Genomic DNA, 26,869 nt, shown 5'->3' with positions numbered 1-26,869 from the left:
CGTCTATAGGAGGGGCCTGGGCATTGTTGCGGGGTATTTCCACTATTGGATAAATCCTTTTTAAGTTTATTAAAATATCAATTTTCAGTTATAATAATTACATTTCACAGCAGTTTGCAAGAAAGAAAAGCTGTAAAATTTCCCCTTGCACAACTGAAATCCCTAGAGGTCCTAATGGCATATGATAACTGTTAAAATGGAAAATACTGTAGTCCTGGGACCTTGCTGCCTATGCACATCAAATCTTAGCATGCCCTAGATGTGGTATCTTTTTTCAAAATGCAGCTTGGAGGTATGGTGTTTTTTTGTTTTTTGGCTTGTTTTCTTATAGACCTCTCTATTTGTCAGGAAAAACTCATAAAAAAGCCACCTTAGATTGCTTGCTAAAAACTCATTTATGGCAAAAACACCACTAAAAACTGAGGTAGATTTACTAAGAGGAACATACCATTTAATTAGTGATGAGCGAAGCAAGCTTCAGATCATATATCCAAAGTTGTTACGTTAAAAAATTTCGGATTAATGCTGTACGGAGATCCATCTCCATACAGCATTAAAATTTACGGCCTCCGATGAGGTGAAGTTAGTTATTTGCGAAGTTTTACAAGACTTCGTTGAATAACTTCGGTGTCATTTAAAGAAAACTTTAAAACTTGGATCCGAACTCTGCTTCGGCTCCAAGGGAACTGCTTCCCTCTGCCTAATGCCACAGATGCTGTGATCAGCGTTGACTGCGGCATCTGAACGGTTAAATGACTGGGTCCGGTTCCTTTAGTTAAGGCTACAGGCATGGCTAAATACAGATAACAGTTGTGTGCATGCCGCATTTACCTAATAGAAATTCCTATTCTTGTCCGCAAAACGGACTTTGAATAGGACACGTTCTATAACTTACGGAACGGCCACACGGATGACATCCGTGTGCTATCTGCATTATTTTGGTCCCCATAGAAATGAATGAGTCTGTGTGCGATTTAGGCCCCATGCACACGACTGTGATGGCGTCCGTGTGCGTTCCACAATTTGCGGAACGGCACGGACAGCCTTCAATATAAATGCCTATTCTTGTCCGCAAAGCGTGCACAAGAATAGGACATGTTATATTTTTTTTAGCGGGGCCATGGAACGGAGCAACGGGTGCTGTCCGCATCTTTTGCGGCCCTATTGAAGTGAGTGGGTCCGCATCCGAGCCGCCAATGCGGACCAAAACAGCAGCCGTGTGCATGAGGCCATACAGATAGGACACAGTCGTGTGCATGAAGCCTAAAGAGAACCTGTCTCCATGAAGTACAGTGCAATCTGCAGGCAGCATGTTAAAGAGCAGGAGGAGTGGAGCAGATTGTATAGATTTATGGGAAATGATTCAGTAAAACTTGTAATTTATACATTTTGGCTATGGGCAAAATCTGCCACTGATTTAGGTGCAGAAAATAGGCATTTTCCACTACGTAATGCACTTCCAAAATCCCATTAACAGCCTCTCATTGACGTAAGTGTAAACATTTGAACATGTGCACACTTTGTACACATGGTAGATTTTTTTTCTTTCAGCAGCTGATTTGAAAAATGCTTGAGAAGTGACATTACCTCTTTGAAGCAGAAATGATGTGGGGAAGAAGAAAAACCTCACTAAAAACACTTGTAAAAACTCCACTAAAACTACAACCAAATTACAAATCTGTCACCTAAAAATGACCTGTGATTTTTCTGCAGCCGATTTTGTCCATGTGAACATACCCTTAAACCTCTGCTCTTTCTGAACTGTTAACCAATTGGGTGGTCTTGTCAGTAATTGCATACTTATGCAGGGAAGGTTGCAAGTGACTTATAAGGCTGCCCACTTGGCCACTGAGCTCAAAAAAGGCAGAGATTACAAGTTACACTACCACAGAACTATACATCAATCTGCTCAGCTCTTCCTGCTCTATAACATGCTGCCTGCAGATTACACTGCATTTTATAGCACTTCTAAAAGGGGTGTAAAAACTTAAATGGGTTCTCCGGTCACTTAACCTAATCGGTATCCAGTAATGACCTGTGGAAGGAAGATCTTTCACACAGTACTTACCTGCCCCTTGATCCACAGATGTTGCCGTCTCCGCTGCACACTCGGGTCCCGACCAGATATGGCCGCTGCTTTAACTACTATGCACATCCAGTCAGGACCTGGGCGGAAGAGCCTGCAGCGTGTGAGTGCAGCAGAGATGGCAGCAATGGCAAAGCAAGAGATGGGTAACTACGGTGTAAAAGATCTTCTTCCCACAGGTCATTACCGATTAGGTTAAATGATAGAATGTGTATCATCTATCTCAGTAATACTTTACACAGGGCAATATGTTAAATCAGCCTCTTGCTCTTACACGGTACATACCTCAGATTTTGAAAATAAAATGAAGCAAGCTGTAAAATCTATTCATTGCAGTCTCTCATTTTCTTTGCAGTGCTTTCAATGATTTTGATGGTTATCATCAGGTATATCTCTAGAGTACTTGTGTGGATTTTAACCATCCTGGTCACATTGGGATCACTTGGTAAGTTTTGCTGCTCTATTTCTTTTTTATAAAATCTCACTGAAAATGTTTAATAGGTATTAATAGGTCAATATCTTGAATAGACATTTAAAGGGGCTATCTGGGCGATAGGTACAGGATGCAAAGATCACCTCACCGGACTTCCATTGCTCTCCCAGGGTCCCTGCCGGTCTCTCCTTCCTGATTGATCCCTCTCCATACCAGTATATATAATGACACTCATATAGCAGCAAAATATTCTGCGGCCAATAGTCTCTGTCCACAGTGGGGGTCACAATCTAATTTCCCTGTCTCAGATGCACTCACTAGGGCAAATTTCACATGAAAGAGGGACCTGTCACTTCTCCTGACTTGTCTGTTTTAGTAACTACGTGTACTTGCATTCCCCATGTAATAACCATTTTGGAACATATTTTCATATACCTTGTGTTGTTCCTCTGTTATTCCATCTAGAAGTTTATGAATGAATTGGCAGCAGTCTGCGCTAAAGGTCTATCTGGGTGTTACCTGTAGAGGGATTGCCCTGCACAGTCTGACACTGGCAGTTATGTTTGGATAGTGTCAGACTGTACAGGTTTATACCTCTACAGGTAACACCCAGATGGACCTTAAAGGGAACCTGTCACCTGGATTTTGTGTATAGAGCTGAGGACATGGGTTGCTAGATGGCCGCTAGCACATCCACAATACCCAGTCCCCATAGCTCTGTGTGCTTTTATTGTGTATAAAAACCGATTTGATACATATGCAAATTAACCTGAGATGAGTCAGAGCTTGAAAATATGACTCTTCTCTGGTCACACAAGTAAGATATGACTCTTATGTTAATTTGCATATGTATCAAATCTTTTTTTTTTTACACAATAAAAGCACACAGACTGGGTATTGCGGATGTGCTAGCGGCCATCTAGCAACCCATGTCCTCAGCTCTATACCCAAAATCCTGGTGACAGGTTCCCTTTAAGGCTAAATGCACACAATCAGGATTGCGTGCGGATTTTCCGCACAGATTTGCGTGCGGAAAATCTGCACTGTAGGTCATGTACATTTTATTCTATGAGAATTTTAAATTCTCAGTTCACACGATGCAGATTTTTTCCGCGCGGATTTTGACCTGCGGTGCGGCTTTAAAGGGAATCTGTCACCTGCTTTTAGCATTTTAAGCTGTCACCATCGCTATGTTCACTAAAGTGCCTTATTTCCAGCAGTCTTCTTTTTACTTGATTTCGTTTTGTCCTTTTGATATAAAAGCGCTTTTTATGATATGCTAATGAGGCTCCGAGGTGCCCAGAGGGGCGTTTTTTTCCCTCTCCGGTGCCCAGTGACGCCCCCCTGCAGTGCCCAAGAACGCCTCCTGATTCTAAAATAACCTCCCACAGCCCGGCAAACTGTTACGCCCCCTCCCCACGTCATAGTCTACCTTCTAGAGGCCTGCGGCCTGCGCGATCATCAACCTCCTGAGGGCAACAGCCTCAAAAGTCTCACTGGGCATGTGCCGAGCCCAGTGATGTAACCTGACCGCTGTTGCCCTGAGGAGGTTGATGATCGCGCAGGCGGACGTGGGGAGGGGGCGGAACCGTTTGCCGGGCTGTGGGAGGTTATTTCAGGATCAGGAGGCGTTCTTGGGCACTGCAGGGGGGCGTCACTGGGCACCTTGGACCCTCATTAGCATATCATAAAAAGCACTTTTATATCAAAAGGACAAAACGAAATCAAGTAAAAAGAAGACTGCTGGAAATAAGGTACTTTAGTGAACATAGCGATGGTGACAGCTTAAAATGCTAAAAGTAGGTGACAGATTCCCTTAAAAAATACGCAGCATGTCAATTTATTTTATTTTTCCTGACCTGATTTTCTTCATTCACTTAGTAAAATCCGCACCGAAACCGCACCAGATCCGCATGCAAATCTGCACCAATTGATGCGGATTGATCCCACAGATTTGCCTGCGAACACCTGCCGATTTCAGTGCGGATGCTCTGCACATGAATCCTGAACGTGTGCATGTACCCTAATAGCAGACTGCTGGTGATCCATTCATAAACCTCTAGCAGGAATAATAGAGGAACAACACAAGGTGTATGAAAATATAATCCAAAATGGTTATTACATGGGAAATGCAAGTAGTTACTTAGAAAAGTCATGGGAGGTGACAGGTCCTCTTTAAGCCATTTAACAGGGCAGGCTTGAAGTGTTGGAAGAAACCAGACTGGAGGAAATGCATATAAAAACAGGAAGAACAGGCACACTCTATGCAGATGTTGGCACTGTTTGGATTTGTATCCAGACCCCAGCACCGCAATCCATGCTGCACCACCCAAGTTATTGAAAATGGCTACCAATCTTTAGCGATCTCACATTGGCTGTACAGCTAAAACAAAGCAGAGAAACAAGCAGGCATGGCAGTCTGCATTCTGCATACTCCACTCATTACAATATCGATTGGCGTCTAAAACTGGGGTAACTTCCTTATCTATGGAAAAGAGTGCAGTACAGCAATCTCACTTGTCTGATAACTAAGATTTGAAATGTGTCATCCTAGACTAAAGGGGTATTATCTGGGATATCGCTAGAACATGTCGTGGGGGTCTCAAAGTGAAGGGAGAGCATAAGACACAGGCACAACCACTCTTGATTTACCGCTATCGGACTTATAGGAAAATAGTAAAGTGCTGGGTCAGCTATTTTTTGGGAAGTCCCATAGTGGTGTCCACACTTGCAAGGAGCGGTCTCCTTTTACTACTATGGTGCTTGAGAAAATAGCTGAGCATGCTGCTCGGCGCAGCGTGCCCTCTCCACATGTGCAGTATGCTCTCCTTTAACTTCAGGGCCTTGTTTTGGAGATGGAAGCGGGTGTCAGAGGTGGGACCCGCTCCTATCGGACATATTCTAGTGATATCCCGAATAAATCTAAAATAAAACTGCAGCAAGGCTTGAGAAAGACGTCACAATTTTTGGTGAATAAACCAGCATGAATTGAAGACCAGCGAGTGCTGCAGTTTTATTTTTTATTTATTTTGGATGATTTGGGAATCCAACACTGCGGGCCCCACCACCATAGAGACTTTTTGCTATAGATTCGTAAGTGCTGCTACTTTTTTTTCTTTTTTGAGCATATTCTAGCGATATGCCATACATTTCTCACATGGAACAACCCTTTTATTATCACCTAAAGAAAAATCAATACTAGTCATTTATACATGGCAATAGGCCACATGAAAACTGCTATCAGTTTCGCTCCATATTTCTTCTTGTTCCCTGTAGGCCCTCTGTAAGCCTTCATTTTAGGCTGTGTTTCAGTACAAGCCATTGCAGAAGGTAGAAAGATGCTTCATGTAGCTGCTGACATACACATTACAGCCTTACATGGGGCCATATAGACTATATATACCAGAGTACACCCGTGTTCATGAGTCCTAATTCATTTTGTCCTAAACAACCGTACTCCCACACAGTAAACTTTATTACAGTGGAAGATGGAGGCTTAACTTCATGGCTTCAAGGGCAAAGATCCATTATATTATTATTGAGCTGTTCCTTGTTTTGAGAGCCTCATTTATTTCTGAGACCTGCAATAATTTGTATTTGTCCTGCTCGCAGTTCTTAACTTAGGCTGCTTCTTGGAGAGAACTCCATCAGCAGGCGGTTTTCAGTTCAGATAGTGCATCCCTGGCTACGCCGACATTTCATTGATATAATACATCATTTAATAAAACTTAGAATATCTTTGCTGTTTATACGATGATTATGTGATTGTACAGAAAAAGGCCAACTAGAACAAGATCTAGGAGTGGTTTGAGATGTAGTTATACATACTGTTGATACATAGATCTTGAAGAGAGATTTTTTTTCATTATGTCAAAAGTATGAAATATCAGTAATAATGCCAATGTGAACAGAATGTGAATAGAGCCTTGGCAGTATAGATTTATTTTGAGCTTCTGAAGAAGCTTGTAGATTCTTAGAGTTATCAAAGTTCTCTTGAGGTCAACATGTTCTTGGCAGATTTTTACCCTGTTCTTCTAGGATTACTTTTACTGTACACTATACAGTAAAACCTGTACCTTTATTTTTCTTATGGAGCCAGTCAGGTGACTTGTCCCTTGTCTCTTTGACAAAGAGTCTTCCATTTTTCTGTTCATCGGTGCTTCAGAGGAGCACTCATTTCCCACCATTGCATTGATTAAAGTACTGTAGATATTTTTATGCAGGGTCCTTAATTATTATACCTAACTAGAAAACTAACAGTTATTTTATGTTATCTTAATGTGTATGTGCTCCACTGTTCTGCAGGAGGGACAGGTGTTCTTTGGTGGATGTATGCTGAACATCGGAAATCTTTCAATGAAAATCTCCCACCAGATCAGCTTCAGGTTTCCAAAGACAACCAACAAGCCTTGCTCATATATGCCATTACTGCCACTGTCTTCACAGTAAGCCTTCAGCTTTGTGTTTTTGACTGAATCTAGGTCATTTCTTTCTCACTTCTTTATTTTATTATTAGCCACACAATGGTAGTTTACAATGGTGAATGTGCCGAAACTAAAGTCTGGGAAGACGTTCCTCTACCAACTGCCTTTTACTTTATCATATAACAAACTTCTGCATTGGAAAGGTGAATGTGATGGCCACTAAACTACAGAAACAGCCTCATTTATAGCAAAATTTTTATCTGTTTGATAATACATTAGCTTAAATGAGTGTTTATGAGCTGTTAGGAGTTCAGAGATAAGACCCAGCCATCAGAGCAGCTTCCTGACTGAAGCACAGAGCCTACTAATCTGCAAATGCATTGAAAGCTATAGTAGAAAAACTGTTGAACATTTTTAACCACCTCAGCCCCCATAGCTTAAACACCCTTAAAGACCAGGCCACTTTTTACACTTCTGACCTATACTACTTTCACCGTTTATTGCTCGGTCATGCAACTTACCACCCAAATGAATTTTACCTCCTTTTCTTCTCACTAATAGAGCTTTCATTTGGTGGTATTTCATTGCTGCTGACATTTTAACTTTTTTTTGTTATTAATCGAAATTTAACGATTTTTTTGCAAAAAAATGAAATTTTTCACTTTCAGTTGTAAAATGTTGCAAAAAAAAACGACATTCATATATAAATTTTGCTCTAAATTTATTGTTATACATGTCTTTGATAAAAAAAAAATGTTTGGGTAAAAAAAAAATGGTTTGGGTAAAAGTTATAGCGTTTACAAACTATGGTACAAAAATGTGAATTTCCTGGCTCCACATTTGGCCACTGGAATCTTTTGGTTGTCCCCTACCTCCTTGAATTCATTATCTAACTTGCAATCCCCGATGCTTCTATATTCCTTGGTTAGGCCCTGGGCTAAATTTGCGGTTAAACTTGGCCTTATACATGCTCCTGGTCCTCTCACGACACTCACGGGTCATACAGATCTCCCCACAGGCTTGAGTCAACTCCCAGCTTTAGGAGACCAGAATAGACAACCAATCAAATTAATAGACATCTATAAACAGAATGGTTTACTCCCTTTGGAGGACCTTTCCCACATTATTCCTGCGGGCCCTGGACGTTGGCTCCTCTACTTTCAGTTGCGAAGCTTCATTAAATCCCTGATACCTGGATCGCGGTCATGTCCCCCCTTAACTGAATTTGAGAAGATGTGCACAGCGAGGTCAGCTCCTGATCATGCTATATCTCATTTATATGCCATGTTGAACTCTGGGGAGAAAGAGGACTCTTCCACAGGCACCCAGGGAACTAAACTCAAATACATGTCTGATTGGGAATCGGAACTGGGATCCACCTTCTCTGTAGACCAATGGTCTAGATCTCTCCTCTTCACTCATAAATTAACGGTGTCTTGTAATTTACAGGAACTCAACTATAAAATCCTTAGCAGATGGTATAGGACCCCAGTGCGATTACACCAATTTTATCCTCAGGTTTCTGATGCATGTTGGAGATGTCTTAGTGCAAGGGGCTCCATGACACATATTTGGTGGGACTGCCCGGGTGTGGCCCCACTGTGGCGGGAGATCTTTGACTTATATAATTTCTTATACAAAGCTACTATTACACCCTCACCTGCGTTAGCTCTTCTATCCATGTTCTCAGGGCGGATCTCACAGATTAAGAAGGGCGCCCTCCGATTGTTTATCCTAGCTATGAGACAGATAATTCCCCGTCAATGGAGGTCTACAGAGAGTCTTTTGAGAGTGACCTGGTCTAACGACCTGGATTCACTAGTTCATATGGAAGAATTAGGCGCTAGGGATTCAGGATCTGCTACAGCCTTTTGGGGGACTTGGGATCCATGGAATCAATTTCGTACCTCCACATCTTTGCATGATTGGTTGACAACAGGTATTGTCCCGGGTAATAGCTCCTAAATACTACACTAAGCAGAATCTCCTATCCTATACACCTCCTCCCCCCCCCCCCTTTTCCTTCTGTGTATGTCTTGTTTGGGTCTGTCATGTCTTGTGATGTCTTCCTTGTCTTATGTGATTACTAGTCTGGAGGTTTGAGAATAAATGCCGTGTATGCTCTTAGATTCATCTCTGGAAGCCCCAACGGTACTAATGCTTGAAATTTTGTTCCGTAAGACTAATTATTGAATGTAATACTACCTCAGACTTATTGGTATGTCCAGTTCTCGACCATGTACTTTTACTGTTTTGTATACTTATTGGATATATTTATACATTATTCAATTATACGATTTAGTAAAATAATGATTGAACCGCAAAAATGTGAATTTCTGCTTTTTGAAGCAGCTCTGACTTTCTGAGCATCTGTCATGTTTCCTGAGGTTCTACAATGGCCAGACAGTACAAACACCCCACAAATGACCCCATTTCGGAAAGTAGATACCCTAAGGTATTCGCTGATGGGCATAGTGAGTTCATAGAACTTTTTATTTTTTGTCACAAGTTAGCGGAAAATTATGATTTTTTTTTTTTTTATTTTTTTTTTTTCTTACAAAGTCTCATATTCCACTAACTTGTGACAAAAAATAAAAAGTTCTATGAACTCACTATGCCCATCAGCGAATACCTTTGAGTGTCTTCTTTCCAAAATGGGGTCACTGGTGGGGTAGTTATACTGCCCTGGCATTCTAGGGGCCCAAATGTGTGGTAAGGAGTTTGAAATCTAATTCTGTAAAAAATGACCGGTGAAATCCGAAAGGTGCTCTTTGGAATGTGGGCCCCTTTGCCCACCTAGGCTGCAAAAAAGTGTCACACATGTGGTATCTCCGTATTCAGGAGAAGTTGGGGAATGTGTTTTGGGGTGTCATTTTACATATACCCATGCTGGGTGAGATAAATATCTTGGTCAAATGCCAACTTTGTATAAAAAAATGGGAAAAGTTGTCTTTTGCCAAGATATTTCTCTCACCCAGCATGGGTATATGTAAAATGAAACCCCAAAACACATTCCCCAACTTCTCCTGAATACGGAGATACCACATGTGTGACACTTTTTTGCAGCCTAGGTGGGCAAAGGGGCCCACATTTCAAAGAGCACCTTTCGGATTTCACTGGCCATTTTTTACAGAATTTGATTTCAAACTCCTTACCACACATTTGGGCCCCTAGAATGCCAGGGCAGTATAACTACCCCACAAGTGACCCCATTTTGGAAAGAAGACACCCCAAGGTATTCGCTGATGGGCATAGTGAGTTCATGGAAGTTTTTATTTTTTGTCACAAGTTAGTGGAATATAAGACTTTGTAAGGAAAAAAATAAATAAATAATAAATCATCATTTTCCGCTAACTTGTGACAAAAAATATGAAATTCTAGGAACTCGCCATGCCCCTCACGGAATACCTTGGGGTGTCTTCTTTCCAAAATGGGGTCACTTGTGGGGTAGTTATACTGCCCTGGCATTTTCCAGGGGCCCTAATGTGTGGTAAGTAGGTAAATGACCTGTGAAATCCTAAAGGTGCTCTTTGGAATGTGGGCCCCTTTGCCCACCTAGGCTGCAAAAAAGTGTCACACATGTGGTATCGCCGTATTCAGGAGAAGTTGGACAATGTGTTTTTGGGTGTCTTTTTACATATACTCATGCTGGGTGAGAGAAATATCTCGGCAAAAGACAACTTTTCCCATTTTTTTATACAAAGTTGGCATTTGACCAAGATATTTATCTCACCCAGCATGGGTATATGTAAAATGACACCCCAAAACACATTGCCCAACTTCTCCTGAGTACGGCGATACCAGATGTGTGACACTTTTTTGCAGCCTAGATGCGTAAAGGGGCCCACATTCCTTTTATGAGGGCATTTTTAGACATTTGGATCCCAGACTTCTTCTCACGCTTTATGGCCCCTAGAATGCCAGGGCAGTATAAATACCCCACATGTGACCCCATTTTGGAAAGAAGACACCCCAAGGTATTCAATGAGGGGCATGGCGAGTTCATAGAAATTTTTTTTTTTTGGCACAAGTTAGCGGAAATTGATTTTATTTATTTTTTTCTCACAAAGTCTCCCTTTCCACTAACTTGGGACAAAAATTTCAATCTTTCATGGACTCAATATGCCCCTCACGGAATACCTGGGGGTGTCTTCTTTCCGAAATGGGGTCACTTGTGGGGTATTTATACTGCCCTGGCATTCTAGGGGCCCTAAAGCGTGAGAAGAAGTCTGGAATATAAATGTCTAAAAAAATTTACGCATTTGGATTCCGTGAGGGGTATGGTGAGTTCATGTGAGATTTTATTTTTTGACACAAGTTAGTGGAATATGAGACTTTGTAAGGAAAAAAATAATAATTTCCGCTAACTTGGGCCAAAAAAATGTCTGAATGGAGCCTTACAGAGGAGTGATCAATGACAGGGGGGTGATCAATGACAGGGGGATCCGATCCATCTATCAGTGGATCCGTAAAAATCATGCGGACATCTGAATGGAGCTTTACAGGGGGGTGATCAATGACAGTGGGGTAATCAATGACAGGGGGGTGATCAGGGAGTCTATATGGGGTGATCACCACAGTCATTGATCACGCCCCTGTAAGGCTCCATTCAGACGTCCGTATGCGTTTTGCGGATCCGATCCATCTATCAGTGGATCCGTAAAAATCATGCGGACATCTGAATGGAGCTTTACAGGGGGGTGATCAATGACAGGGGGTAATCAATGACAGGGGGGTGATCAGGGAGTCTATATGGGGTGATCAGTGGTTGATAAGGGGTTAATAAGTGACAGGGGGGTGTGTAGTGTAGTGTAGTGGTGTTTGGTGCTACTTTACTGAGCTACCTGTGTCCTCTGGTGGTCGATCCAAACAAAGGGGACCACCAGAGGACCAGGTAGCAGGTATATAAGACAGCGTCTAATATACCTGTTAGGGGTTAAAAAAATCACATCTCCAGCCTGCCAGCGAACGATCGCCGCTGGCAGGCTGGAGATCCACTCTCTTACCTTCCGATCCTGTGAACGTGCGCGCCTGTGTGCGCGCGTTCACAGGAAATCTCGCGTCTCGCGAGAGGACGCGCCGCCGCGTCCACCCAGAAGAGCAGGGCCGCCGCAAAGACGCAATCCTGCGTACAGGGGGTCCTGAGGAGGTTAATAAAGCCCGATTTAAAAAAATATTTTTTTTTAGCCCCATTAACAGTTTAACCTCCTCAGGACCGCCGTACGCAGGATTGCGTCTTTGCGGCGGCCCTGCTCTTCTGGGTGGACGCCAGAGATTTCCTGTGAACGCGCGCACACAGGCGCGCGCGCTCACAGGAACGGAAGGTAAGAGAGTTGATCTCCAGCCTGCCAGCGGCGATCGTTCGCTGGCAGGCTGGAGATGTGTTTTTTTTAACCCCTAACAGGTATATTAGAAGCTGTTTTGATAACAGCGTCTAATATACCTGCTACCTGGTCCTCTGGTGGTCCCCTTTGTTTGGATCGACCACCAGAGGACACAGGTAGCTCAGTAAAGTAGCACCAAGCACCACTACACTACACTACACCCCCCCCCCCCCCGTCACTTATTAACCCCTTATTAGCCCCTGATCACCCCATATAGACTCCCTGATCACCCCCCTGTCATTGATTACCCCCCTGTCATTGATCAACCCCCTGTAAAGCTCCATTCAGACGTCCGCATGATTTTTACGGATCCACTGATAGATGGATCGGATCCGCAAAACGCATCCGGACGTCTGAATGAAGCCTTACACGGGCGTGATCAATGACTGTGGTGATCACCCCATATAGACTCCCTGATCACCCCCCTGTCATTGATTACCCCCCTGTAAAGCTCCATTCAGATGTCCGCATGATTTTTACGGATGCACTGATAGATGGATCGGATCCGCAAAACGCATCCGGAAGTCTGAATGAAGCCTTACAGGGGCATGATCAATGACTGTGGTTATCACCCCATATAGACTCCCTGATCACCCCCCTGTCATTGATCACCCCCCCTGTCATTGATTACCCCCCTGTAAAGCTCCATTCAGACGTCCGCATGATTTTTACGGATCCACTGATAGATGGATCGGATCCGCAAAACGCATCCGGACGTCTGAATGAAGCCTTACACGGGCGTGATCAATGACTGTGGTGATCACCCCATATAGACTCCCTGATCACCCCCCTGTCATTGATTACCCCCCTGTAAAGCTCCATTCAGATGTCCGCATGATTTTTACGGATGCACTGATAGATGGATCGGATCCGCAAAACGCATCCGGACGTCTGAATGAAGCCTTACAGGGGCATGATCAATGACTGTGGTTATCACCCCATATAGACTCCCTGATCACCCCCCTGTCATTGATTACCCCCCTGTAAAGCTCCATTCAGATGTCCGCATGATTTTTACGGATGCACTGATAGATGGATCGGATCCGCAAAACGCATACGGACGTCTGAATGAAGCCTTACACGGGCGTGATCAATGACTGTGGTTATCACCCCATATAGACTCCCTGATCACCCCCCTGTCATTGATCACCCCTCATGATCACCCCCTGTCATTGATCACCCCCCTGTCATTGATCACCCCCCCTGTCATTGATCACCCCCCCCTGTCATTGATCACCCCCCTGTAAGGCTCCATTCAGACATTTTTTTGGCCCAAGTTAGCGGAATTATTATTTTTTTTTCTTACAAAGTCTCATATTCCACTAACTTGTGTCAAAAAATAAAATCTCACATGAACTCACCATACCCCTCACGGAATCCAAATGCGTAAAATTTTTTAGACATTTATATTCCAGACTTCTTCTCACGCTTTAGGGCCCCTAGAATGCCAGGGCAGTATAAATACCCCACATGTGACCCCATTTCGGAAAGAAGACACCCCCAGGTATTCCGTGAGGGGCATATTGAGTCCATGAAAGATTGAAATTTTTGTCCCAAGTTAGCGGAACGGGAGACTTTGTGAGAAAAAAATTAAAAATATCAATTTCCGCTAACTTGTGCCAAAAAAGAAAAATTTCTATGAACTCGCCATGCCCCTCATTGAATACCTTGGGGTGTCTTCTTTCCAAAATGGGGTCACATGTGGGGTATTTATACTGCCCTGGCATTCTAGGGGCCCCAAAGCGTGAGAAGAAGTCTGGTATCCAAATGTCTAAAAATGCCCTCCTAAAAGGAATTTGGGCACCTTTGCGCATCTAGGCTGCAAAAAAGTGTCACACATCTGGTATCGCCGTACTCAGGAGAAGTTGGGGAATGTGTTTTGGGGTGTCATTTTACATATACCCATGCTGGGTGAGATAAATATCTTGGTCAAATGCCAACTTTGTATAAAAAAATGGGAAAAGTTGTCTTTTGCCAAGATATTTCTCTCACCCAGCATGGGTATATGTAAAATGACACCCCAAAACACATTCCCCAACTTCTCCTGAATACGGCGATACCACATGTGTGACACTTTTTTGCAGCCTAGGTGGGCAAAGGGGTCCATATTCCAAAGAGCACCTTTCGGATTTCACAGGTCATTTTTTACAGAATTTGATTTCAAACTCCTTACCACACATTTGGGCCCCTAGAATGTCAGGGCAGTATAACTACCCCACAAGTGACCCCATTTTGGAAAGAAGAGACCCCAAGGTATTCGCTGATGGGCATAGTGAGTTCATGGAAGTTTTTATTTTTTGTCACAAGTTAGTGGAATATGAGACTTTGTATGAAAAAAAAAAAAAAAAAAATCATCATTTTCCACTAACTTGTGACAAAAAATAAAAAATTCTAGGAACTTGCCATGCCCCTCACGGAATACCTTGGGGTGTCTTCTTTCCAAAATGGGGTCACTTGTGGGGTAGTTATACTGCCCTGGCATTCTAGGGGCCCAAATGTGTGGTAAGGAGTTTGAAATCAAATTCTGTAAAAAATGACCTGTGAAATCCGAAAGGTGCTCTTTGGAATATGGGCCCCTTTGCCCACCTAGGCTGCAAAAAAGTGTCACACATCTGGTATCTCCGTACTCAGGAGAAGTTGGGGAATGTGTTTTGGGGTGTCATTTTACATATACCCATGCTGGGTGAGAGAAATATCTTGGCAAAAGACAACTTTTCCCATTTTTTTTATACAAAGTTGGCATTTGACCAAGATATTTATCTCACCCAGCATGGGTATATGTAAAAAGACACCCCAAAACACATTCCTCAACTTCTCCTGAATACAGAGATACCAGATGTGTGACACTTTCTTGCAGCCTAGGTGGGCAAAGGGGCCCATATTCCAAAGAGCACCTTTCGGATTTCAATCGTCATTTTTTACAGAATTTGATTTCAAACTCCTTACCACACATTTGGGCCCCTAGAATGCCAGGGCAGTATAACTACCCCACAAGTGACCCCATTTTGGAAAGAAGACACTCAAAGGTATTCGCTGATGGGCATAGTGAGTTCATAGAACTTTTTATTTTTTGTCACAAGTTAGTGGAATATGAGACTTTGTAAGAAAAAAAAAAAAAAATCATCATTTTCCGCTAACTTGTGACAAAAAATAAAAAGTTCTATGAACTCACTATGCCCATCAGCGAATACCTTAGGGTGTGTACTTTCCGAAATGGGGTCATTTGTGGGGTATTTGTACTGTCTGGGCATTGTAGAACCTCAGGAAACATGACAGGTGCTCAGAAAGTCAGAGCTGCTTCAAAAAGCGGAAATTCACATTTTTGTACCATAGTTTGTAAACGCTATAACTTTTACCCAAACCATTTTTTTTTTACCCAAACATTTTTTTTTAATCAAAGACACGTAGAACAATAAATTTAGAGCAAAATTTCTATATGGATCTCGTTTTTTTTGCAAAATTTTACAACTGAAAGTGAAAAATGTCATTTTTTTGCAAAAAAAATCGTTAAATTTCGATTAATAACAAAAAAAGTAAAAATGTCAGCATCAATGAAATACCACCAAATGAAAGCTCTATTAGTGAGAAGAAAAGGAGGTAAAATTCATTTGGGTGGTAAGTTGCATGACCGAGCAATAAACGGTGAAAGTAGTGTAGGTCAGAAGTGTAAAAAGTGGCCTGGTCTTTCAGGGTGTTTAAGCACTGGGGGCTGAGGTGGTTAAAGGGGTTATCCCACAAATGAAAAAATTAAATATTTGGAGTAATGCACACCATAATTTTAATGTAATAGCTGCTGCTCTTTGGTGTAATTTACAGCCTTTTTCTTTGGAGGACTTCTCTTTTCCATTGTTAATTGCTTCACCCCCTGCAGGGAAAATAGTTCCTCACACAAAGCACCAGAGATTCAGTAACAAATAGCACCATGATTTGCAATGCAGTTTCTTTCTCCACTGTCTAGACCAAAGTATAGCTATATATTGTATTAAATGAAAAGGTGTCTGGGCACCTACCTCTGTCTAACCACTCAGACACCGAGGTTGCTATCTGGAACCTGCTCCAGACAGTCCCTGTGCGCAGAGGGCGTAGCTCTACAACGTTTCACACACAGGATGAAGGACCTTAGGGATTTGCACTTGTGTAACTCCATATTTCTGATCTAGAATTCATAAATTAATGCTTGTGCTCTTTATTTTTATTCACTTGCAAACTGCACACCTTATTTCATATTTCCTCCCTGCTGATTTCAGCTGCAGGAACAGAGAGAGTAAAAGGGAGAGATAAAACAAAAACTTGAATACCGTACCCAAAGGGATCTGTGTGTCTGTTAAAGGGAACCTGTCACCATGTTTATACATATAAAAGTAAAGGTACCTCCAAACTTTTCTTCTAATACTCTTTAAAGCGATGCGTCCATAATTTTATCAGCACCCCCCGTTCCTAATATTTGGCCCCAGAACGCTTTCCCGCCGTAATCCTCATTAGCATAATGCTTTCGATTTTCATCAGAACGTCATAGCCTATTCCCCACCCCCTATTCAAAGAATCTTCAGTAGATCTCGTTCTTTCTTCTTAAATCTCGAGCATGCTCTCTCCTCTCTTTTCCTTCCACCAATAAAATAGCTTCTTTTATGTATCCTCCCCCTCACGCCACAAGGTCCTAGAAAGTTCCAAACAATCCTGTCCCCCAGCCATAGTAGATCCAGCGCTAGAGTTCCTACCTCACAGCGATCCACTGACTACTATTGGGTATGGGGAGTCCGGAAGGAATTTGAGACTGTTCAATTACGTTGGCCTTGATGTATATGACGTGGTTGCGCTCCAAAACCAGCACAACCTTGTTCTCAGTATGCAGAGTAATGCGATTGCGCGGGATTACATGTCTGTGGGCGTTTGTAAGGCGGAGATGAAGAAGATGACTCTGGAAAGATATGACTCCTCTTGTCTGTGAGAGGTAAAATATGACTCTTTTGGGCACATTAGCATATATGGTGGGAAATTTATAAAAGATGATTAGATGGTCAAAAAGGCTGCAGATTGGAGTCTGGATAAGATCTACACTCACCTAAAGAATTATTAGGAACACCTGTTCTATTTCTCATTAATGCAATCAACCAATCACATGGCAGTTGCTTCAATGCATTTAGGGGTGTGGTCCTGGTCAAGACAATCTCCTGAACTCCAAACTGAATGTCAGAATGGGAAAGAAAGGCGATTTAAGCAATTTTGAGCGTGGCATGGTTGTTGGTGCCAGACGGGCCGGTCTGAGTATTTCACAATCTGCTCAGTTACTGGGATTTTCACGCACAACCATTTCTAGGGTTTACAAAGAATGGTGTGAAAAGGGAAAAACATCCAGTATGCGGCAGTCCTGTGGGCAAAAATGCCTTGTGGATGCTAGGGTCAGAGGAGAATGGGCCGACTGATTCAAGCTGATAGAAGAGCAACGTTGACTGAAATAACCACTCGTTACAACTGAGGTATGCAGCAAAGCATTTGTGAAGCCACAACATGCACAACCTTGAGGCGGATGGGCTACAACAGCAGAAGACCCCACCGGGTACCACTCATCTCCACTACAAATAGGAAAAAGAGGCTACAATTTGCACCAGCTCACCAAAATTGGACTGTTGAAGACTGGAAAAATGTCGCCTGGTCTGATGAGTCTCGATTTCTGTTGAGACATTCCTCTGGCTACTTCCAGCAGGATAATGCACCATGTCACAAAGCTCCAATCATTTCAAATTGGTTTCTTGAACATGACAATGAGTTCACTGTACTAAAATGGCCCCCACAGTCACCAGATCTCAACCCAATAGAGCATCTTTGGGATGTGGTGGAACGGGAGCTTCGTGCCCTGGATGTGCATCCCTCAAATCTCCATCAACTGCAAGATGCTATCCTATCAATATGGGCCAACATTTCTAAAGAATGCTATCAGCACCTTGTTGAATCAATGCCATGTAGAATTAAGGCAGTTCTGAAGGCAAAAGGGGGTCCAACACGTATTAGTATGGTGTTCCTAATAATTCTTTAGGTGAGTGTATATGACTGTGGAAACGCATTTATTAATTCTTAGGGCTGAGTTTAATAGGTCAATTAGAGATGACCGGTTCCCTTTAAGACAGTCAGTGTTCTATATGAGTAAGGCCTCTTGCACACGACCGTGCACTGTTTTGCGGTCCGTAAAAAACGGAAGCCGCCCGTTTGCCTTCCACAATTTGCGGAATGGGTGGCCCATTGTAGACATGCCTATTCTTGTCCGCAAAAACTGACAAGAATAGGACATGCTATATTTTTTTGCGAGGCCTCGGAACGGAGCAATGGATGCGGACAGCACACGGAGTGCTGTCCGCATCTTTTGCGGCCTTATTGAAGTGAATGGGTCCGCATCCGAGCCGCAAAACTGCAGCTCGGATGCGGACCATAACTACGGTTGTGTGCATGAGGCCTAAGGCCATGTTCACACCACCGTTTTTAGCTTTCCGTTCTTCTGATCTGTCAGAAGAACCGAAAAATAAACAAAAAGATCCTTTATTTTGTGACTGTTCCGTCAGAGATCAGTTATTTCTGATGGTAGAAAAAGTACTGCATGCCGGAACCGATACAAAATGATCATAGCTGATGCTCAAAATAACAGATCCGTTTTTTTCCCCCTGTTCTTCAGAAGAATGGAAAGCTAAACAGTGATGTGAACTCAGCCTAATAGGGAACATAGGGTAGATATTATATGAGCTAGAAGGCTTGTAGACTAAGTGACCATGGCAGAGCTGTGTCCTAGCATCTACATATCATAGACACACTCTGTACTATAGCTTCTCCACACTGAGATCTGCTCAGAAAGCTAATCTACACATTACTGCTTTATTCACAGGCACAATGTATCAGTGTTCCCCCAACTCCAGTCCTCATGGCTCACCTACCGGTCATGATTTAAGACAGGCATGCTGAACCTGTGGCCCTCCAGCTGTTGTAAAACTACAACTCCCACAATGCCGTGATATAGCCTGATAGCTGTAGGCTGTTTGGGCATGCTGGGAGTTGTAGTCTTACAACAGCTGGAGGGCCGCAGGTTGAGCATGCCCGATTTAAGAATATTCCACAAAATGAATTCCTGATGCATTGAAACTAATTATATCACCTGCTCAATACTAAGGAAATCCTGAAAACATGGCAGGGTAGGTGGGCTCTGAGGACCGGAGTTGGGGAACACTGCAATATATGATTATAAAGAGACCAGTAATATATTTTAGCTTTTTATATAGCACTGCAAAGCTACAAACAAAAAGCGCTGAGCAAAAAATGTGAAACCAAAATATCTGCAAGCAAATACTTGTGAGGGTGCTTTTTCAGGTGCCATTTGATTCAGTTTTTAAAACCAATGCCAGGATTAGAAGTATATAGGAAATATATGTATTCTTCTTTTTTCCTGTTAATCCACCCCATATTTTTGATTCCAAACACACTGCATCAAAATGACACATGTGAGAGCACCCTTACAGGCCTGGTGTTGATGTAGTGACTCTTCTGCTATATAACCTCTTCATGGCATGTTGGGATCATTGCTGCTGCATTTCTGCTTGATGCTGCTGATTAAGTTCTCCTGTGTCTCACAAACCATTCCTTGCCCTTGAAGTTTATAGACAATCTGGGTGCTGTCAGAAGGATATGTAGAGGTGAGGTGCCATCTCTGCCATCCTTGATAGAAATGTTGTTGTTTAAGGATTTCCAGCTGTGCCAGGATTGATATTGACTTTAGTGAGGGCATAAATTCCTCCTCAGGCTTGTGTTTATTGTGCCTTTTAAACTTCACACACGGCACCTTCTGCATTTGTTAAACCTTATGATACAAAGGCTTTATGCACGGTAGTTTTTGTAACCTTCTCTCTTATTCACATGAGGTACTTCATAATTATATTGTGTAGCTGAGATTACAATTAGTTAAAGGAGTTTTCTGGAACTTAGATACTGATGACTTGTCCTTAGGATAGGTCATAAGTATCAGATCGTGGGGTTGGACCCCCCTCCCCCCCCCCCAACTCAGCTGTTTTGGGTAGCACTTTATACTACAGAGTGGACGGAGCCAGAAGCACAAGGTTCCGTATGATGTATAGTTGCCATACCGGGGTACTGCAGCTCAGAGCTATGAATGGGAGCGAAGTTGCAGTATGTCAGCTCTGGAAACTGCACAGTGGACAGAGCCTTCCATCCACTATATAGTATCCAGTGCCAGCAGTGGGGTCTGACCCCCCGCCAATCTGATATTGATGACCTATCTTGAGTATATGTAGAAAAAATGGCACCGGCAGCATCTCACATCTTCCAATCTTTTTATTGCAACCCCCAGACAAGTAAAAGCAGCAACGTTTCGGCTGAAACTCAGCCTTTGTCAAGCCTTTGTCAGGCTTGACAAAGGCTGAGTTTCAGCCGAAACGTTGCTGCTTTTACTTGTTTGGGGGTTGCAATAAAAAGATTGGAAGATGTGAGATGCTGCCGGTGCCATTTTTTCTACATTTACTATATGGCCTGTTGGATCAAGGGTCAACGGTGAGGCTGCTGCATCCCTTTTTTACATCGACGAAGGATCGTATAGTGCTGCTTCTATTTATATTTTCTATCTTGAGTATATGTCATTAGAGATGAGCAAATTTCATATTTTGAAATTAGTTCACGCAAACGTATCAATCGGCAATTCTGTGCCTCTCAGAAACTCATCTCACTTCTGAGAGAACACATCTTCATCATAAGGCTTGGGTGGCACAGAAGTTTAATTCCTCCTACTCCACGCAATCAAGAGGGGTGAGCGTGTTGGTGCATAGAAATGTTCCCTTTATATCGAGGGAGGTACATGTGGATGAGGAGGGTCGCTTTATATGTATTAACTGTTCTGTGTTTCATTACCAAATGATACTAGTGGCCATTTATATACCTCCCCCATATTCCTGTGAAGTTCTCAAAAAAGTATTATCCTTCACTTCCAAATTTCCAGATCTGCCAGTTCTCATAATTGGTGATTTTAATATGTTCTTGGACAAATCCCTAGATAAATTCCAATCGGATAGTGGGGCCTCTGGCCCTTTTCTATACTCATTAGCCAAGACGCTCGCTGAAATAGACTTGTATGATTTGTGGAGGTCCAGAAATCCCGGTGTGAAGCAATACTCCTGCTACTCGTCATCATAGTTCTCTTTCTAGGATAGATCTCGCTGTGTGATCTAAGGGAGTGTTAGATAAGGTCCAGGATGTTAGGTACTTACCCCATAGTATTTCTGACCACTCCCCGTTATTGGTAGTACTGGTTTTGGGGAGAGAGTTATAGGGTCCGAGACAACCATGGCAACTAAACCCTTTTTGGATCCAGTTATTTGATACTGGTACTGTGATATCTGCTACTCTGACTGACTTTTTTTTACCAATAATGAAGGTTCAGCTAGTCACTCCATTATCTGGGATACAGTGAAAGCATATATTAGAGGGATATACATTAAACGGATTAGTTCCCATAAAACTAAAAGCAGGGCACTTACGACAGAACTGCTAGCCACCCACTAGCTACTATTAAGACCCAATCGGGCCCATCTTGTGTATTGGGAATCGCTAATAAAATGGGAGTACAGGTATCGGGAGATAACATAATGAACATATTCCATGAGCACTATGCAGATGTCTATAAGTCCAGACTAGGGATTGACTGTAGTGACACAGCAATACCTGCATAATATCCAGATGCCCAGCCTGTCTGATGATCAGAGGTTATTACTTGATGGGGACATTCAATTGGAAGAGATGGTATTGGCGGTGCAGTCGCTTCCTAACGGAAAAGCACCTGGGGGAGATGGTCTGCCTGGGGAATTCTACAAAAAACATCAAGAAGTTTTGCTCCCGCATCTCCTACAGGTGTTTAATGAATCTTATAGGACAGTATGTCTGTGAAGGTTCTCATTTATCCAGGTCATGGTATATCTGTAAAGAATAAATTAAGGCAACTGGACTTACTGTAGATTTCTTGAAAACGTTTCACTCGTTCTTCCAACGAGCTTTCTCAATTCTGAGTGACTGTACAAGAATTCTCTGGGAATAAATATGTAACTGAATCAACATCTGGTAATGATACCCAGCATGGGGTCAAAGGTGTTAATTCCATTATACTAATTGGAGTCAGTAGTAGATAATGACCTCCCACATCAACTCAGTGGATCATAACATCAATTTCACGCGGGAGGATATGCAGAACAACAAACTGGCGTTTCTGGACTATCTTATAACAGTGGAGGAGGGAAGAAAGCTGGGAATAGAGGTCTATCGAAAACCAACACACACAGACCAGTACCTGCTATTTGATTCCCACCATCCTCTAGACCACAAACTGGGAGTCATCCAGACTCTACACCACCAGGCAGAGAAAATCCCCACCAGCACAGAGGCCAAGGCGAAGGAATTCAAACGCCTCAGAGGGGCACTTGTGGGTATCCAGTTTGGGCCTTTGTCAAAACAGAAGGAAGGAGAAGAAATAGCACCAAGACTACCAGTGAGGAAAAGAAGCATGACAGACGCAAGAATATGGTTATCCCATATGTAGCTGGGGTGCCTGAGAAACTCAAAAGGATTTTTAATGAACATCACATCCCTGTCTGCTTTAAACCCAGCAACACACTGAGGCAACAACTGGTTCACCCCAAAGACCCAACGCCTAAACACAAGATGGGCAACATTGTGTACGCAGTCCAGTGCAATGAGGAATGCTCAGAACTGTATATCGGCGAAACAAAACAACTACATCAGCGTATGGCTCGGCATAGAAGAGCCAAAACCTCTGGTCAAGATTCAGCCGTGTACTTACATCTAAAAGAAACGGGTCACACCTTTGAAGACAGTCAAGTACGTGTTTTTGATGAGGAGGCCGATTGGTAGAAACGAGGTGTGAAGGAGGCCATCTACGTAAAAAAGCAGAAGCCACGCTTGAATAGAGACGGGGGGGGGGGTTAGACATCTATTGTCTGTCACATACAATGCTGTCTTGACCCTTTTTTTTTTTTCTGGGAGGTCATTATCACCTACTGACTCCAATTAGGATAATGGGATCAACACCTTTGACCCCATGCTGGGTTTCATTACCAGATGTTGATTCAGTTACATATTTATTCCCAGAGAATTCTTGTACAGTCACTCAGAATTGAGAAAGCTCGTTGGAAGAACGAGTGAAACGTTTTCAAAAAATCTACAGTAAGTCCAGTTGCCTTGATTTATTCTTTACAGATATACTTATAGGACAGGTATTTTACCTAGCTCTATGAGAGAAGCATTGGTAGTGGAGATCCCTAAACCAGATAAGGATCCCAATATGGTAGATTCATATAGACCCATCTCACTCTTAACAGTAGATATAAAAGTGTTGGCCAAGGTACTTGCTAATAGGCTCCTGAATGTTATCTCCCACATTATACATGAAGAACAGTGCGGGTTTATGCCAGGAAAATCCACGTCATTAAACCTTAGGCGTCTGTTCCTCAATATTCAGATGAGGGGAACAGAATGGGATGTGGGATGCCCTGCAGTGGCTCTTTAGACGCTGCAAAGGCCTTTGATAGTGTTGAATGGGAATACTTATGGGCAGTTATGGCAAAACTAGGATTCGGCCCTGGATACATTAATTGAGTAAAATTGCTCTATAGTCAACGAGAGCTAGGCTGCGAATAAATGGTAAGCTATCCCCAATGATGACACTGGAGAGAGGCACCAGGCAGGGATGCCCTTTGTCACCCCTCCTGTTTGACGTTGCTATTGAGCCCCTGGCTTGTATTTTGCGTTCTACACCACTGATTCGAGGTCTGGAGAGGGGGACGGTGGAGGAAAGTCTCGCTATATGCGGACGATATGTTATTACATGTGGGTGATCCAGAGGCGTAGCTAGAATTGACTGGGCCCCACAGCAAATTTTTGTACGTTGCCCCCCCACACACACTTACACACTTATTCACAAACCCCTCTCATATGGCTATTTTGTGACTTTTTATTTACTGTATTTATTTATTTGCCTGTCATTTTTAGCATAACGTTATTGTTTTTTAACATTTATAGTTGCTGACGGAGTTTATATTCAACTCAAACCCTTTAAAACCTGCGCTGCAATTGTAATAGACATGTCTGATTTACCTCTACATATCCACAAGTATTTTAGCCTCTGTACCTTTTCATACTGCAGTCATACACCCACTCTCCACGTACATGGACGCAGTCATACACGCACTCTCCACATACATGGACGCACTCTCCACATACATGGACGTAGTCATACACTCACTCTCCACATACATGGATGCAGTCATACACTCGCTCTCCACATACATGGACGCGCTCTCCACATACATGGACGCGCTCTCCACATACATACACGGACGCGGTCATACATGTGCTCACCATATACATGGATGCACTTATATACACTGGACGCACTCATACATGCGCTCACCATATACATAGACTCACTCATACACACACTCTCCACCTACATGGGCGCACTCATATACACACACTCTCCACATATATGGACGCACTCTCCACATATATGGACGCACTCTCCACATATATGGACGCACTCTCCACATATATGGACGCACTCTCCACATATATGGACGCACTCTCCACATATATGGACGCACTCTCCACATATATGGACGCACTCTCCACATATATGGACGCACTCTCCACATATATGGACGCACACTCTCCACATATATGGACGCACTCTCCACATATATGGACGCACACTCTCCACATATATGGACGCACACTCTCCACATATATGGACGCACTCTCCACATATATGGACGCACTCTCCACATATATGGACGCACTCTCCACATACATGGATGCACTCATACATGTGCTCACCATATACACTGCTCAAAAAAATAAGGGAACACTTAAACAACACAATGTAACTCCAAGTCAATCGCACTTCTGTGAAATCAAACTGTCCACTTAGGAAGCAACACTTAGTGACAATTTCACATGCTGTTGTGCAAATGGGATAGATAACAGGTGGAAATTATAGGCAATTAGCAAGACACCCCCAATAAAGGAGTGGTTCTGCAGGTGGGGACCACAGACCACTTCTCAGTTCCTATGCTTCCTGGCTGATGTTTTGGTCACTTTTGAATGCTGGCGGTGCTTTCACTCTAGTGGTAGCATGAGACGGAGTCTACAACCCACACAAGTGGCTCAGGTAGTGCAGCTTATCCAGGATGGCACATCAATGCGAGCTGTGGCAAGAAGGTTTGCTGTGTCTGTCAGCTGTCCAGAGCATGGAGGCGCTACCAGGAGATAGGCCAGTACATCAGGAGAAGTGGAGGAGGCCGTAGGAGGGCAAAAACCCAGCAGCAGGACCGCTACCTCCGCCTTTGTGCAAGGAGGAGCACTGCCAGAGCCCTGCAAAATGACCTCCAGCAGGCCACAAATGTGCATGTGTCTGCTTAAACGGTCAGAAACAAACTCCATGAGGGTGATATGAGGGCCCGATGTCCACAGGTGGGGGTTGTGCTTACAGGACAGGACGTTTGGCATTTGCCAGAAAACACCAAGATTGGCAAATTCGCCATTGGCGCCCTGTGCTCTTCACAGATGAAAGCAGGTTCACACTGAGCACATGTGACAGACGTGACAGAGTCTGGAGACGCCGTGGAGAACGTTCTGCTGCCTGCAACATCCTCCAGCATGACCGGTTTGGCATTGGGTCAGTAATGGTGTGGGGTGGCATTTCTTTGGAGGGCCGCACAGCCCTCCATGTGCTCGCCAGAGGTAGCCTGACTGCCATTAGGTACCGAGATGAGATCCTCAGACCCCTTGTGAGACCATATGCTGGTGCGGTTGGCCCTGGGTTCCTCCTAATGCAAGACAATGCTAGACCTCATGTGGCTGGAGTGTGTCAGCAGTTCATGCAAGACGAAGGCATTGATGCTATGGACTGGCCCGCCCGTTCCCCAGACCTGAATCCAATTGAGCACATCTGGGACATCATGTCTCGCTCTATCCACCAACGTCACGTTGCACCACAGACTGTCCAGGAGTTGGCAGATGCTTTAGTCCAGATCTGGGAGGAGATCCCTCAGGAGACCGTCCGCCACCTCATCAGGAGCATGCACAGGCGTTGTAGGGAGGTCATACAGGCACGTGGAGGCCACACACACTACTGAGCCTCATTTTGACTTGTTTTAAGGACATTACATCAAAGTTGGATCAGCCTGTAGTGTGTTTTTCCACTTTAATTTTGAGTGTGACTCCAAATCCAGACCTCCATGGGTTGAAAAATTTGATTTCCATTTTTTTATTTTTGTGTGATTTTGTTGTCGGCACATTCAACTATGTAAAGAACAAAGTATTTCAGAAGAATATTTAATTAACTCAGATCTAGGATGTGTTATTTTTGTGTTCCCTTTATTTTTTTGAGCAGTGTACATAGATGCACTCATATACACTGGGCGCACTCATACATGCGCTCACCACATACATAGACACACTCATACACACACTCTCCACATACATGGAT

At 43.3% G+C, this 26,869-nt stretch overlaps 1 protein-coding gene across 1 annotated transcript in view; it reads left to right on the top strand.

The window, feature by feature from the left end:
- Nucleotides 1-26,869, top strand: part of SLC44A1 (solute carrier family 44 member 1) — a 164,782-nt gene that overhangs the window by 101,226 nt on the left and 36,687 nt on the right. Inside the window, exons 7-8 of the mRNA XM_040417211.1 lie at nucleotides 2,442-2,531; nucleotides 6,825-6,964. Of these exons, the coding sequence (XP_040273145.1) occupies nucleotides 2,442-2,531; nucleotides 6,825-6,964 (230 nt within the window). The remainder of the gene's footprint in view (nucleotides 1-2,441; nucleotides 2,532-6,824; nucleotides 6,965-26,869) is intronic.

Source organism: Bufo bufo, chromosome 2 (assembly GCF_905171765.1).
Source record: "Bufo bufo chromosome 2, aBufBuf1.1, whole genome shotgun sequence".
Lineage (NCBI taxonomy): Eukaryota > Metazoa > Chordata > Amphibia > Anura > Bufonidae > Bufo > Bufo bufo.
Note: the sequence above shows the minus strand (reverse complement) of the source record. Positions and strands in the feature narration are given on the sequence as shown.